Consider the following 15,610-nt stretch of genomic DNA (forward strand, 5'->3'; position numbering starts at 1 on the left):
TACTCTTCGCACATCAGTGGAAAGCACATTTCATGGTCCTTTCAATAACGTGATAAAAATGGTAGGTCAGCACTGAAACAAAAAAGTTTTTCACTCTGTCCGTTAGCCCATGTCCTCAGAAAATGTCTGATATCTGACCTTTCCCCCACTGCCCTTTGACCTGTGACCTCCAATTTCGGCACAGTGATGGCTTTTCCTACCATGATGCTATACACCGACTATCACGAGCCCAAGTCGAGCCGTTTAGATTTGTGCCACAATTCTGCATTTCCTCCCTATACCTTAAGTTAAGGAGGGAATGTTCCCCCTTCTTTTACACCTCTTGACCTTTGACCCCCCAGCTTCGACATCCCAACTCGTTTTCGGATTACCCCCCTACGTCCCGACTTTTCAATCCGTACGTCGAGCCGTTTAGATTTGTGCCCAACTGTTGGCGGACACACGGACGCACGCTCATGCGATTCTACAAGCTGCATCTGACTATGTCAGATGAGCTAAAAATCAACATAACAATTAATGAAATAGTTTAAGCCTTAAGAACTTAATACATGGGATGTAAACGTGGAGATATAAACACGTACATCATACAAGTCAACAAAGATCCTGTAATCTGAATCCTGTATAAAACGGACAGACCAAATATCGTGCATAATATAATATCGAAACTAAAGTTCCACCATGGAGGGAATGTTATTCTTTATAGTTTCTCTCATTTACTGCAGTATTATTATTAATTATTATACTATGAGAACGTTGTGTTAGAAATAAATACTATCCATCTATCTAACAATAGAATCACCATCTTCCATATACCCTGCCGATACCACTTCTTGGGCACCCCCATGCGAACACATTAAAAAAATGTGGTACTTTATTTCCTACTTAGTACTATATGTGACAATATCACGTCAGTCTTTTTACACTGCTTGGCTAGTTACAACTATAACATACCAGCCTTCTGTAACATAACTTTACCACAGGAATATCAGAACTCTGAAATGTAACATTAACGCAAGAAACTCGGAACTATAACAAATTTTAACTCTTAACGCCAGAACGTAATACCTTTGCAAATTCACGTATGATATCGCGCAACCAGTACTCTTATATTCCAGTGGTCATGCAGCACATTCTCTTAAACACCGTACATATATAAATATATACAAATATTTTGACATTTTTACAGAACAATGTTAAGTAACTCAATCTGTTAATTTTGACTTCATGACTTAGCCATGAAATATGCAACAACACAATAAATTCCGTTGGGATTACAAAATAGTGGCGAAAATAATGCATTCACATGCTTTTACTTCTAGCTCTGTGCTTCTAGGCGTTATTGTGCCTCAGGCACACAAAACGTTGCACGTAATCTTAGAAAAACAGATGCAGACGCATGACTGGCCTACGTATAAGATTATTTCTTATCGGGAACTACCGAGTCTTTTCGAGTTTCTATATGCTATATTCGCGACATGAACTTCAGTGCAACTGCTTGTATCAAATATATTACAATATCCATAGTGGAAATTCTCCACAACCTTAACACAGAGACATTGATATGGCATGGACACATAAATGCCATTGTGTTTTATATCACTTACATTACTGACTTGCTAACCAATGACACTGTGCATGTTAACGTGCGATTAATCGTTACAGACGTTAGGACAGCTTTTGTTTAACAAGCTCCAACAAGCATCCTACGGCGCCCATATATCCCTGAAAATACAGACATAAACATGGATTAATTACATGTGAATCGTATTTTTACGTACGTGCTTATATCGTTAATAGTTCCCAAACGGTCCTACTGAATCGAACAGATCACATTCTGCCTTAAACGACCTTGTGCGGCATCCAAAAAAAAGTATCATATAACGCTATCCCAAAAATCACCCATGCGAGTGTCTCTTGCACAAAGATGTACTTAGCAAGTTAAAATGCAAGCTAAAAAGCTTGAGAAAATAGAAGCATACCTCATGTTCCAAGAAGAGAGCCTTCAGTTGGCCTTTGGACCAGTATTCCATGGCATACGCCAACAGTTTCATGGCTATTGGATTGACTCGAAGGAAGTTTCCTACAAACACCACCTTGTCAATTCCCTGTGGACATATTCATATAAAAAATCTCTTGCACTTCGGAGAAACTATGTCATATTCCACAAATCATTTTGAATCAATGCTATCACAGCAATCGGCAATAATTTACGTAAAACTGGGAGCTGCACACGTATACATACATTGCCAACATGGCATAACATATATTTCCGACTGACTCAGTATACATCGCTAATCAGAGATAAACACTATTAAGGTACATCTGTCTATAAATTATAATTAATTAACATTTCTGGTGTTTCTCTCTATTCGCGGTTATACAGTGAAATCATCTCTATAGAACGGACATGCCGCCTCATACATACACATGTTCTACATACAGGATGGATACTTCTATGCTTTCACTCTAGAGACCCCTTACATACAGGTTGGACTGTGGTGTCCTGAGTGGCGGCCATCTTACCTGGTTAAGAGCTGTCATTCGGGCTATGGAGCCAATGTTGTTGGTAATCGTCACAAGGGTTGCTCTGGCTAGATCACATTTCGTCACATCTTCTCGATGTTCGGGTGACAACATGTGGCCGAAACTATGAGGAACCAGTTAGAGTGCTCTTTACCACACACAGCTGCGCAAAGTCTGCTGTTACATGCCATGGCAAATCAAGTTTTTTTTTACAAATTTCATACTACCATATGTAAAAGGTATGATAATATGATAAACTAAGAACTAAGTGCAGGGATTTGCATGATCCACTTCTGATATCATATATAGCGATTGTTTGCGATTTTGTCACAGAAAATACAGATTCATACTTAAAAAAAGAAGTCGAACTATAACTGTTTGTTATGGAAAGCCATCCCCTTCAAATATCATTTTCAAACATTTCAAATACACAATTTTAAATCAATTTTAAATTAAATTGCCTGATATACAAATTCCTTCACATTCATTCATTTTCTAAACAACAAACCAATTTACTTGCAATTTAATTGAGAACATGTTACATAAAGTCACAAATGTTCAAATCTTGCTTCATCTCCTAACAATTAAAATTATTACCTAAGTTTTAAATTAATTTCCAGAATAACGAATCAGTTCACCAAGTTTGAAATTAATTTATTACTTTTAACAGTAATCACCAGAAATGCGAATCTATCTGTTGGTTTCAGAATTATTAGGTAACAAACGACAAATGTATAGCTTAAATTACAAATTAATCATACAGCTTTCAAAACATATATAAACGTTTACAATCAAAGAGCTCATTTAACAATCAATTTATGCAACTTCCAATCTATTCAAGACCTCTGAAATCACTTACTAACGTTTACAATTTGCGGCCTACTCTGTTGTTTCATTGATTCAAAAACAAGAGCCGCAGAGCGACTGGGCTCATCTGAGGTGTGTTGCTACGGTTATGAACGTAAAATTTCAGTCGTGCGTAGTGACACATTTGTTTAAGGCGCAGATATGCAGATACGCAGTTGCGTACACATCATTTCAGCAACCTTCTGCATTCTGCATACCTCCCAAATCCCATTGGTTGATACAAATCGCGTGCCTGAAACTCCTGTTTTATGGTGCATTGTGACCCTAACCCTAACCCTATTAAAAATAAATAAAAATTTAATTTTTAATTTAAAAATTATTTGTTGTTATTAAATTGTTGTAAATAAATCATGTAAATATTTGCGTTAATTGGCAAAATTAGTTAAATGGATAAAGATAGAAAAATACAGAAAACAGGTAAATAATAAAAAATCTGATGGGATTCGATCCAAGGACCTTTGAGCCGTAATCCTGTGCTGTACCCGTTGGGCTATCCAGACATATTGGCTTTCTAGATTATGTATGTGCCATGAATATGAGAACACTGTGACATCATTGTTCGAGGCGTCCATCTGTGTGAGGCAGTTCAGGAATCCATGTTTAACCCTCCTCTTGAGGGTCAAAAGGTTATCAGACACTTACTCTTTGCACGTCAGTGGAAAGCACATTTCATGGTGCTTTCAATAAAGTGATAAAAATGGTAGGTCAGCGCTGAAACAAAAAAAGTTTTTCACTGTCCGTTAGGCCATGTCCTCAGAAAATGTCTGATATCTGACCTTTACCCAACTGCCCTTTGACCTGTGACCTCCAATTTCGCACTGGTGATGGGTTTCCTGCCCATCACACTATACACCGAATATTAAGAGCATAGGTCGAGCCGTTTAGATTTGTGCCGCAATTCTGCATTTCCTCCCTATACCTTAAGTTAAGGAGGGAATTTAATTCCTGAATTAACTCTGCCAGCTATTCCGATAATGAGAAGCAATGGTACCTGCTGGCCACAATGTGTCCTGGAAGGTTGAACCGCTCATAGTCACCCCCATAGATGTCCTTCACCAGTTTGTCAACCTAGCAGCAACAGCATCAACGTTTATCCAAACATTCACGTTTCAGGTGTCAGTAAAGAATTACCCATAGAGGAGAAGGCCCTAAACAGCCTGTTAGACAACAATTGTGACTAATGACTATAGTAGTGTGTAGCGACCTTAATTAAGATGCAGCACCATTTTATTATCGCAGATTTTATGCATAAAAAATTAATCGGCAACCGAGAGTGCGTGCATAATCGAATAAGCTTCAGGGTAGTTTTTCTTCATATATGTAGAGAAACACGCTTACATGGAGAATATACTCATCATGATTACTTTGCGCTCATTCCGCAGCCATTCAGCATGGCCACAAAATAGACATGCATCCTGTACATTTTACGTTATAATTTAAGTGACACTACTATTGATTGATTCTGCGATCTATTTAGCACTATTTTTCCTCACCTTTGTGCTATCACCGTGCGTTGCCATTTCAATGGCTTCTTCGTAAGTCTGGCAACCAGTTAGCAGACAGCAAAGTCCTAGGAATGTTCCACCTCCCAAACTGAAAATTGTGAAAAATTTAATGTACAGAATATAAACAGTAAACATATACGACATCAAATCTAAATTAAGCATCTGCTTTAACTAACCTATATCCACCAGGGTAATAGGTATATACATCATTGGTAGGCAGCATTAGGTATATCATAGTTACAATAAGATCTTGAGAAAAAAACGGGGTTGGGCCACAATAAAAAAAATTTTTGTTTGCCCTCAATCACCTGACCCAGGATGAAAAGTTTGGGTAGGTAGGTAGGCTTTTTTTTGAGGGGGGTCGTTTTAAATATTCAGCATGGTACGTGTCTACATGCTTGGGTGAGCTTGTGTCGAGATAGCTTTTATGTTGAATGTTTGTTTTGCTTGGTACATATAATCAGGAGTTAATAAAGACAAAGGAGTTTGACACGTATTTGGTACTGATTTCACTACATCAGGAGCTAATAATGACAAAGGAGTTTGACACGTATTTGGTACTGATTTCACTACATTTTGTCGTACGAGTTCGATGTGAATAAAAATACAAATGTATACAAACACGAGCTTCTTTTGTTCACTGGTTCTTATTCTATCTTCCGATAGTATTACAAACCACGTAGCTTCCTTCGTTTTGACATAAATCGTACTTTTGCACAACATGGTTTTCACGTTATTTACCGTCGTGTGGCGAGGCCAAGCGGTAAATTCGCATACACAGCAACTGGAAGAAGGCGCGACAGTACGTTATCTCCCGAAGAAGTTTTTGTTTGGCTAACAAAGCCGAGTGAAGATGACGTTAACTCTCACCTTTATCACATACAGATGGTCATGATAAGTAAGGTAGGTTGCACATGCGTTTGCCTGCAATTGCATAGTAACGGTTGCTATGCAAAACACGTGCGAAAAGCTACAATCAGCTGGAGCATCAATTTACTCGCTAAGATTCATACACATCATTCCTCCATGGGTGAAGTAGTTCAGATATTTTACCAGCACAGCGTTTATTTAAAAAAACTGCGGGATTCAACCATAAAAACAAGGTATTCTAACTATAGTTTTAATTTTTAAACCCAGCATGGGTGCAATGTAACTTAATTTCTAAGCGCATTTTCTGCACTCGGCTAGACTACGGCCTAAAAGCCCTGCCGCGCCTCCTTCCAGTTGCTGTGTATGCGAATTTACCGCTTGTCCTCGCCACACGACGGTAAATAACGTGAAAACCATGTTGTGCAAAAGTACGATTTATGTCAAAACGAAGGAAGCTACGTGGTTTGTAATACTACCGGAAGATAGAATAAGGACCAGTGAACAAAAGAAGCTCGTGTTTGTATACATTTGTATTTTTATTCACATCGAACTCGTACGACAAAATGTTGTGAAATCAGTACCAAATACGTGTCAAACTCCTTTGTCTTTATTAACTCCTGATATAATGTATTGCCTACAGATTTATATAATGTACAGTGATACAATTTGTAAAAAAAAAAAAGAAGGGAAATATCAATAATTTTTTTTGCGTTGGCCACTTTTTGGCGGGTCAGTCGAGTCAGGGCAAACAAACAATATTTTTATTATGGCATTGGGAACAAAATAATGCAAAGCCAACATTTTAGTTCGCACGTACGAAGAATCAAGTATAAACTGGTCTAGTCTGACCGGCATAACGAGAATATCAGAAGGGGAACTTCGTTTATCTCACGTAAGGAAGAATATATCAATTCACCGGATGCAGTCATGCATTGAGAGAACCAATTCGCTACACAACTTTCGCATTATGGCTGGTGGCCTACACGGCTTTGATAAAGGTTACTGTGAAGCTTACCGCGAACGTTTACAGACAAAGTACAGCCTCATACCACTAGCACTTTAGTTAGTCAACTGGCGTTTAACAGAAGCATATAGATACTAGGGGGGATTGTGGAAGGTCGTGAAGGTCGTGAAACTTTCGGATTCGTGAAGTACAAATCAAAATATATCTATAGGTGACACAATTTGCATAAAAAATCGAGAGAAAAAAACAAATCTCACAGTGTGTCCATCATTCTATCAATTATGCAGGAATTGTCTTCAATCAGTTTTAGCTAGATTGTTTGAAAAAATATCTTTTAAGCAAATCAGACGCATGACCCACAAGTTTAAACTCCGGATTTACTCTTCACTTTAACTACTTTTATCTGAAATAATAACAATTTTCTTCCTGAGAGACCAGGGAAAGAAATACAGTCACCAATGGAGATGGCATTTTACTGTCATCAATTTGTTAAAGTAGAGATGAAGATGCAAGAGACATGCCTGGCAGCTGTCATGACAGGTTTTATACAACAGTGAGCATACCTGTGCCGTGTTTCATACAAAATTAACCATGTCCGTGATACATCGCATAATACAGTACTTAGGTTTCTTGTGAAAGGTTGCAGGGTGCGAAATTAACGTGAGTTCGGAGTCAAATACTCCCTGATTTACTGTCGGACTCCCTGATTTGACATATGCAGGAGCCTGTGTGACTCCCTGAAAATTCTGCTATACTAACTAGTTCGTTCCAGAGCACGGCCTCGCGGAATTACCGTATTTTTTCAGCAAATGTTAAATTTTGAACTTCAGACTCCCTCATTTTGCTGCTGACTCCCTCTTTTTGAGGGCAGGGAGTCCGTTGGACTCCCTTATTCAAAAGTTCATTTCTACCCCTGAGGTTGCATGCAACAGTAGGTATCCCTATAAAAAGCTGCATACAACAGTTCAGGAGTCTATCAATAATCAATAGTATCAATAGGAGTCTATTGATAGACTCCTAAACAGTTGGCATTGGTATAAACAGTTACATACAACCCTGTGAGAGGTTGCATACAACAGGAGGAATACCTCGTTCCGCTCACACGCTGGTATTCGTCCTTTGAGCGCACGGCCAGTATGCTCACACCTGACCCAATGTTGACGACCAGGTAAGGATACGGATCAGAGAAATCAAACGGAAGCTGAGGAATTCAAACGAACGTTACCATTAGCTGCGACGACGGCTTGCCGCCAAACCCCCGCGAGGCGACGAAATAAACGATTAATAACGCACTGCACGCGGATATGCGGACGCCGTGCACGCGAAACGTGTCACGTACGCAAACTCCGTTTACCTTAATTAGAGCTATCTTGGTAAAATTTTACTCAACCAACCGTGTTGATCTAAACGTACTGCTGACATTTCGCCCCCTATCAGGAGGCTTTCTCAAAGCTGACTGAAGTTGTCAGATTTGACCACCAGATGGTGTAGTGGTCAACAGCTTGGTCCACCAGTAAAAATTAACCCAGATAGCTCTATTATCTACCAATCGAATGAACTTATTTAATGAGTTCCGTGTACCTTTTTGCAATGCTCGCGCGTGAAACGTAAATCGACGCAAAGTGAAGAAATAAACGATTAATAACGTGCTGCACGCTAACACGAATACACAAACAACGCCGTGCACGCGAAACGTGTCATGTACGCAAACTCCGTTTACCTTTTTGCACTGTTCTGAGTCGCGTATGTCCGGGTGAGACCAGTAATAGCACTCGGATAGGTACAGAGAGTCGATGAAGTGAATGCCCTGTATCAGGCTGTTCAGCTCGTCCAGCTTCTGCAGAGTCAGATTCACCTCCTGTGCGCAAACCAGATCGAAATTTGATTTTACTCGGTTCCGGAAAATTTCTCTGACGGAAAAAAACGAAATACGACGCTTTCCCCTACGTGTGCGCGGTTCCAGAAAATTTCTATGACAGAAAAAACTGATAACAAGTCTCGCCCCTTGCCCTCCCAACATCCTATTCGGTTTTTTCACCTCTGTGGTCCTAGATTTCTGAGTAAATCCAAGGGAAACACCTGCCTTGACCACTGAAATATTGAAATTCGACCCCCGAAGAGTCATCAAATTTCTGATTAAACTGAAGGCAACATTTGCCTCTTCCCCCTTCCCAAAAAATATATCTGTGCCATAAAATTTCTGATTTAACCGACAGAAACACTTGCCCTTAAGCAAAAACCAAAACTCGACACCAGTGGTCCCAAAACACCAGCCTTCCTCCCTACCCCCAAATAGCCTTCCTCCCTACCCCCAACACAAGATCAAATTTATCCCCAAACAAAAACTATGCGGAGAAGAATAAATCACAAATAAATTATAAAAAAAATAAATGAAATAATATAATATAAAAACATAATACATAAATATATACATAATATATTTATATATAAATACATAAATATTATATACTATATCAAAAAATATATGAAAAATAATTAAAAATTTCGACCCCCCACACAGACCACTACCACCGCCGCCGCTACGAGCACGTCCGCGTACCGTCTTGAAGTCGTGCTCGAACTTGTAGGCGCCACCGCCTGTCGCGCAGATCGTGTCGGCGAGCGTCGCCAGCTTCTTCTCCTTCGTCAGCTCGATGAATGCGCGCATGGAGCTTGTCGGGAAGCGGATGAAGTGCAGCGTGCCCGTGCGGCCGCCGAGACGCACGCCCTCCATCTGCAGGTGCACGTCACGGATGCCGGCCGAGCCGTACGCCACGTTACTGCAACACACACACACATGCGCGCGTTATCTCATACATGTATATATATATATATATATATATATATATATATATATATATATATATATATACATATTTCTACTAGATATCTCTCTGACTACGTCAGATGAGCTAAAAAATGGACACCTTGTTCTATTTGTCTAAAATGTTTTAGATCTACATGGGTGTCCGGCATGTTTTTTCTTCTAATTAATTTATACATACAGACTACAGTGTGGCCCCGTTATAACGCGATCCATAAAATGTCATCGCGATAAAAGCGGGGTCGCGCTAAATCGGGGTTTAAGAAAATCAGCGTATAAACTGACCTCCCACAGCAATAAGTCATGTAAACTCAATCATTTAGTTGCGCCCAAAAAGCTTTTCAGTTCCAGAAAGAGCAAAGAAAGATCCAATGTCTCATCGCGTTATATCCGAATTCGCGTTAAATCGGGGTTTCACTGTATGTACAGTATATATATATATTACTGTAATGTCTGTGAGTGTGCTTGTGTCACTGTCTGCACGCCTCTGCCTGTCAACTAACCCACCTATTTACCTGTCAGTGTGTCTGCCTCCCTCTCTGTCTTCTCTCTCCCGTCTCCTCTCTCTCTCTCTCTCTCTTGCTCTCTCGCGCTCTGTCTCTCTCTCTTTCTCCCTCCCTCTCTCTCGAGGCTCTCTCCTCTCCCTCTCTTCTCTCGGTCGTCTCTCTCTCTCTTCTCTCTCTCGTTCTCTCTCTCTCTTGTCTCGTACTCTCCTTGCCTCTCTCTTTCCCTTCACCGCTCTCTCTCGTCCCTCTTCTCTCTCGCTCGCATCAAACCACTCACTCTCCCCTCGGTTGTCTCTCCTCTTTTCCTTTGTCTCTGTCAGTTGTCTTTCTCTTCTTTGCTCCTCTCTCTCTCTCTCTCTCGTACTCTCTTCTCTCTCTCTTTCTCTCTCTGTCCGTCTCTCTCTCTCCTTATCTCTCTCACTCTTTCGCGCGCTCTCTCATCTTTCTCTCTCACTCTTTCGCGCGGCTCATCTCTCTTGCTCTCTGTCATCCTGTCATCTGTCTCTGTCTCTGTCTCATGTCTTCTGTCTCTCTCTCCTCTCTCTCTCCTGCCGGCTCTTCCTCGTCTCTCACCTCTCTCTCTCTCTCCTCATCTCTCTCTCTCTTCTCCTCTCTCTTTTCTCTCTCCGGCTGGTCTCCTCTTCTTCACGGCTCTCTCTCTTCCCTCTCTCCTTTCGTCGCTCGCTCTCACACTCACTCTACCCTCGCTTGTCTCTCTCTTTCGTTTGTCTTTGTCCACTCCTTCTCTCTCATTTCTCTGCTCTCTCTTCTCTTCTCTCTCTCTCTCTCTCTCTCTCTCTCCTCTCTCTTTCTCTCTCTCTCTCTCTCGGTTCTCTCCTCTTTCTCTCTCACTCATTTCGCGCGCTCTCTCTCTTTCTCTCTCACTCTTTCTGCCGGCTGGCTTTCTCTCTCTTGCTCTCTGCTCTCTGTCTCTGTCTTGGTCTCTCTCTCCTCTCTCTCTCTCTCTCTCTCTCTCTCTCTCTCGCTCTCTCTCTCTCACTCTCTCTCTCTCTCTCACTCTCTCTCTCTCTCTCTGATTAACACGCCGCACGTGCAAAGCATGTTTCGTTGGGCGGCTAGTAAGCGACTCACCCGGTCAGGTATCGTCGAATGGTCCTCAACGTCTCCACCTCCTGCTGTTCCTCGTCCTCGGTGACATCAGTTGGCTCAAAGTACACTAGCTTGGCCAGCGTGCCTCCCACGTCCATGCCAAACCATGGCATGTCTGGTGTCCGACAACAGCAAGCAAACGCATGGGAATGAGAGCAACTTAAAAAGCCACAACCCCACCAACAAATTTATCCGCTCGTGCATTCTGTGCGCAGCGACCGAGAATTATTTTATAAAGGCGCAATTTAGAAGACTACCTTATCAACAAATGTATCCACTTGTGCATTCTGTAGGTACACTTACGTTTACTTATGTGTGTGTGTATGCATACACTTATGTACAGTAGGTAGTTAACCTAGTACTAGCCTGTCTGCGAGTGAACTGGTTTTATGAGACTGGCAGATCAAGTAACATTTGAAAAATATCGTACACAGGAAAGAACCATGCATGGCGATGATATCTGGGGTCCATTGTCAGAGACCATGGATTGGTTGGGGTCCATAGACTTAACATTTTTACTCATAGACCATTGACAAAAACATGGTAGAGTTTCTCATACACAATGTATAGAGGTACAGTCTACGAGAAAAAATTTACTGTTAATACTAATCATTTCTGAATTATCAGCTATTATCATTTCTGAAAATGGGCCACTGGAATCACTGTTTTTAGCATGGTTGAGTTTTACTGAAAGCCTGATAAAAATTCGCACAGCCACAGGTCACCTTACTTAGACCTCATATACATATACTGCACCCTAAGCATACTACTGTTATATATATATATATATATATTCTATGCTATATTTCATCACTACATAAAGGAAAGTTATAGTAATGGAAAGGCTAACGTTCATGAATTCTATTTAATTAAATTAACAATCAAATAATAGCTGGTTTACTTAACAATCAAGATAAACTGTGGTGTGATAATGACATACATATATACACTTATAATGCTACTGCTCACTCGCTTAGTTTTAAATGCTATAACCATGCACAAGTATGGCTGTTCGTTTGCTTGTGCTTACCATCACATAAACTGTGCAGTGATTTTCCAATGAGATTAAAATATCCATACTGGAATTATGTATGTCATCCTCTGCTATATATAAACCAATTTATGCTGTTAACCAAACGGTTAAAACTCGTACCTTTCCACATATGTTCGCAAATGGTTACTGTAATGTTCACAACCAGGAAACGGCTTTTATGTTCCCAAAATGACTGAACGACACCTTCCGTTTACTTCTGCATTGGCTACAAGTAATACTCTATATGACCAACGGATAAGAAAGTGATAAGGGTCCAACTATCCCTAGATGCTTCTCTGTATTTGCTTAATGATTACCTAAGACAGGAATCATACATTATATCGCATGGCAATGCCAGCACGAGTGAATGGTAGCATGTAATTTTTCTATTGGATCAAATACTATAAGGAAGACACGAACCGTACACTATGATAATGATATGATGAAGAGAAGTTATGTGCACACGTGCACGCATACACACAGTTAATCAGGCTAACATCCGCTCACGCGTCTTTCCCGTGCAATCTGACCTTATCAGCAGACAAACTGCCATGCTTGCTTATATATGTCTGTAGCTGAACAGCTATCCACTCATGCACTCAGTAACTGCTTGCTATAGCAGGTAAGTGTGGTTTGTTTGAGGTCACATCGTCTCTTATAGTTTCAAGCAAGTGCAATAAGATCAAAACTGAAGGGCACGGTGCATTCAAAGGTTGCTAAAAGTTTAACATTCAGCCAGTCATTATCACATCGTTGACTTCGATCACATCCTAGCTTGTCAAGAGGGTATCATTTATTTAGAGAGCACAACGGTAAAATTTTAAAACCATGCATGGTAATTTCAGTCAATTCATGTAATTTTATCATTTCAATTGAACTTTTAGACTTATTTAGTTTGACTAGTTTAATATACCTAACCTTACTAATGATTAGCATTACTAACTTATGTGAATAAGAGCAACCAATTTTATCATGTGTTATGTTCCCAATGTTCTTTGTTCTGTTTCCAAGCTAAGCTAATAGGCCTACCCTTGACAAATTTCTGAATGACATTGACAGGCAGGTGTACGTCACAATAACCATATTTAACATAAGTTGTAAGGTGGACCCAGTTGCATTATTATCCCTTTGACCTGCTGATGTCATTATGATTCCCACCTGCATGCCGAACATTGATATAGCAAGTAAAATCAGGTGGATTTCCATAAAATGTTAACAGAAGACGAGGAAAATGAATCGAGTGCTAAACCGCTATGCCACAAATTACCTTCGACTCAGATGAGGCAACATGCAAGGTTTAATAACCAAATTTCACTAAAACTATTGCAAAATGTTTTCTAAAATTATTAAACGACTGTAACTACTACACAGCTTTCGTGTTTTGCCATTCCGTCTTCAAAATGACTGATACGCCCTCGGTGGCACGCGTACTGTCGTCTAGCAAACACTTACGAGGTAGCACACATTCTCCCTTGCATCCAGCCACTGCGAGACCATTGCAGTGGCTCTGGGAATCATCGCATTGTGCCATCACACGTGAAGGTGCTGCGATAGCATGAATATTACCCTAAACGCGATCGCGCAAGCATACTCCTTTTTGGACAACTGCAAAAAACAACAAAAATCGTTTGGAATATATTAATGTGGCAGTGTGCACCTGTCACGTAAGACTCACTTGCAGGAATCTTAATATAATAATAGTAATAATAATAACAATAATGATGACAATATAACAATCATAATATAATAATGCAATTTATATAAGCTTAAGTAATCGATTTCGTGAAATTATACATTCAGTCAGCAGTAGTATATACGACAAAGCCTGATCACCAGTATTGCCTCATATTTAAAGTGTGCTGGTCGAACCTCTGTCACTACCTCTAATTCTAGCTTTCTCTCCTAGTATTTGTCTTCGTTTATCTTATTCTTCCCTTTTCTATTAGTACTGGCCACTAACTCCATCCATCACTCTCCTACCATTCCCCTCTTCCATCCAGTTCTTTTCTTCTCTAATACCACATTTAGATGTGGATTTATAATCGTAGATCTGCACCACGTAGCATGCTATCTTACTCTAGGTCGAGTGCCTGGCGCTATATATTTTGTGATCTGCTTCCCTGCAAAGGATTATCGAGCTCTAATGGATGTTTACCTGACACTCCATTTAGTTTTTACAGATTATTACCATATCGGGGGAAAAGGTACCCAACTCCATAGACAAAAACTTTTATTACATAATGCACATTATTATATGCCACTCTGGGGAGGATTACTCGACTCTAAGAGCAGAGAGCTTCACCCCAGCAGTTTTATCGAACGTTCGGAGGGGGAAGTACTGGCACTATAGTGAAGTGCTCAATCTTAGTTTGGGACCCCTGCCCTCATTTTCGCAAATGTGCTAAACTAAACCAGGGTGCTAACTAGGATTGTGTCAAAGCCCTACATATCACTGTTCACAGGAAGGCAACACTGTTCTCTATGGGTATGTAACTAATTACGCGGAGACTTGCATTCCTCTAGTTGTGACTACGATTTTAATCGCCACGTGTGCGGGACCCGGCGTCAACAATTCAACTTAAATTTGACACTTTTCAATTTCACATTTCAACAAGCTCATCCTCCTGCTTCTTTTCTCACACCAAAGGCATTGCATGCCATATCTGATCATGTGCTTCAAATCATGCATTTGATTAGTTAATCCTAAAACTGTTGCATGCATCCGTCGCCAGTGCAGCGCACACGTGGCGATTGTTCAGCGACTCGGCAACAAATATCAAACATGTTTGATATTCCAGCGATAAGTTTCTGGCATCAAAATTGCCATCGCCATGCAGCACACACGTGACGATCTCTCGGCGATTGTGTCGCCGACAACAAAATCGCCAGTACTACTACTAGCGATAAAAATCGCCACGTGTGCGCCCAGCTTAAATAAACAATAATGATTAATGGTATTTGTGCTATGAGTCTGACAATGTGCTGGAAAATATCCAGGTCCTGCTCCAGATTATCTTTATTAATATTACTTTTATCTTATGCAGGGCGCTACATGATTATGATACATCATGAGCCCGATGGAAACATTCAATGAGTCATTATAATTCCTATACATATCTCGATAGTAACAATCTCTCACTATCATCTAACTAACGTTATATAGTTAGGAACAGGACCTTGGTCTTCATCTATTTCAAATATTTAGCAGTTTCGACGAGTTACATTATGGCTGTTGCTCCTGCAACGGTACCGTCGCCGATTTTTTTTCTCTTAAAGTCACGGTAGTGATGCCAGCGCCATCTATCGGCGAATAATAACTACCGTTGCTTTTGGTACGATATTATATATATACGATAACCCTAACCCTAACCCTAACCCTAACCCTAACCCTAACCCTAACCCTAACCC

General features: G+C 40.4%; 1 protein-coding gene across 1 annotated transcript in view; it reads right to left on the reverse strand.

Moving 5' to 3' along the window:
- Positions 1-1,098: 1,098 nt before the first annotated feature.
- LOC106808345 (pantothenate kinase 3-like) overlaps positions 1,099-15,610 on the reverse strand; it is a 15,683-nt gene continuing 1,171 nt past the window's right edge. Inside the window, exons 2-11 of the mRNA XM_014811032.1 lie at positions 13,655-13,807; positions 11,152-11,284; positions 9,290-9,509; positions 8,450-8,587; positions 7,818-7,930; positions 4,884-4,983; positions 4,382-4,458; positions 2,524-2,647; positions 1,980-2,105; positions 1,099-1,722 (exon numbers count right to left, since the gene is read on the reverse strand). Of these exons, the coding sequence (XP_014666518.1) occupies positions 1,666-1,722; positions 1,980-2,105; positions 2,524-2,647; positions 4,382-4,458; positions 4,884-4,983; positions 7,818-7,930; positions 8,450-8,587; positions 9,290-9,509; positions 11,152-11,284; positions 13,655-13,733 (1,167 nt within the window). The 5' untranslated portion in view covers positions 13,734-13,807 and the 3' untranslated portion in view covers positions 1,099-1,665. The remainder of the gene's footprint in view (positions 1,723-1,979; positions 2,106-2,523; positions 2,648-4,381; positions 4,459-4,883; positions 4,984-7,817; positions 7,931-8,449; positions 8,588-9,289; positions 9,510-11,151; positions 11,285-13,654; positions 13,808-15,610) is intronic.

This window comes from Priapulus caudatus, unplaced genomic scaffold (genome assembly GCF_000485595.1).
Source record: "Priapulus caudatus unplaced genomic scaffold, Priapulus_caudatus-5.0.1 Scaffold269, whole genome shotgun sequence".
NCBI lineage: Eukaryota > Metazoa > Priapulida > Priapulimorpha > Priapulimorphida > Priapulidae > Priapulus > Priapulus caudatus.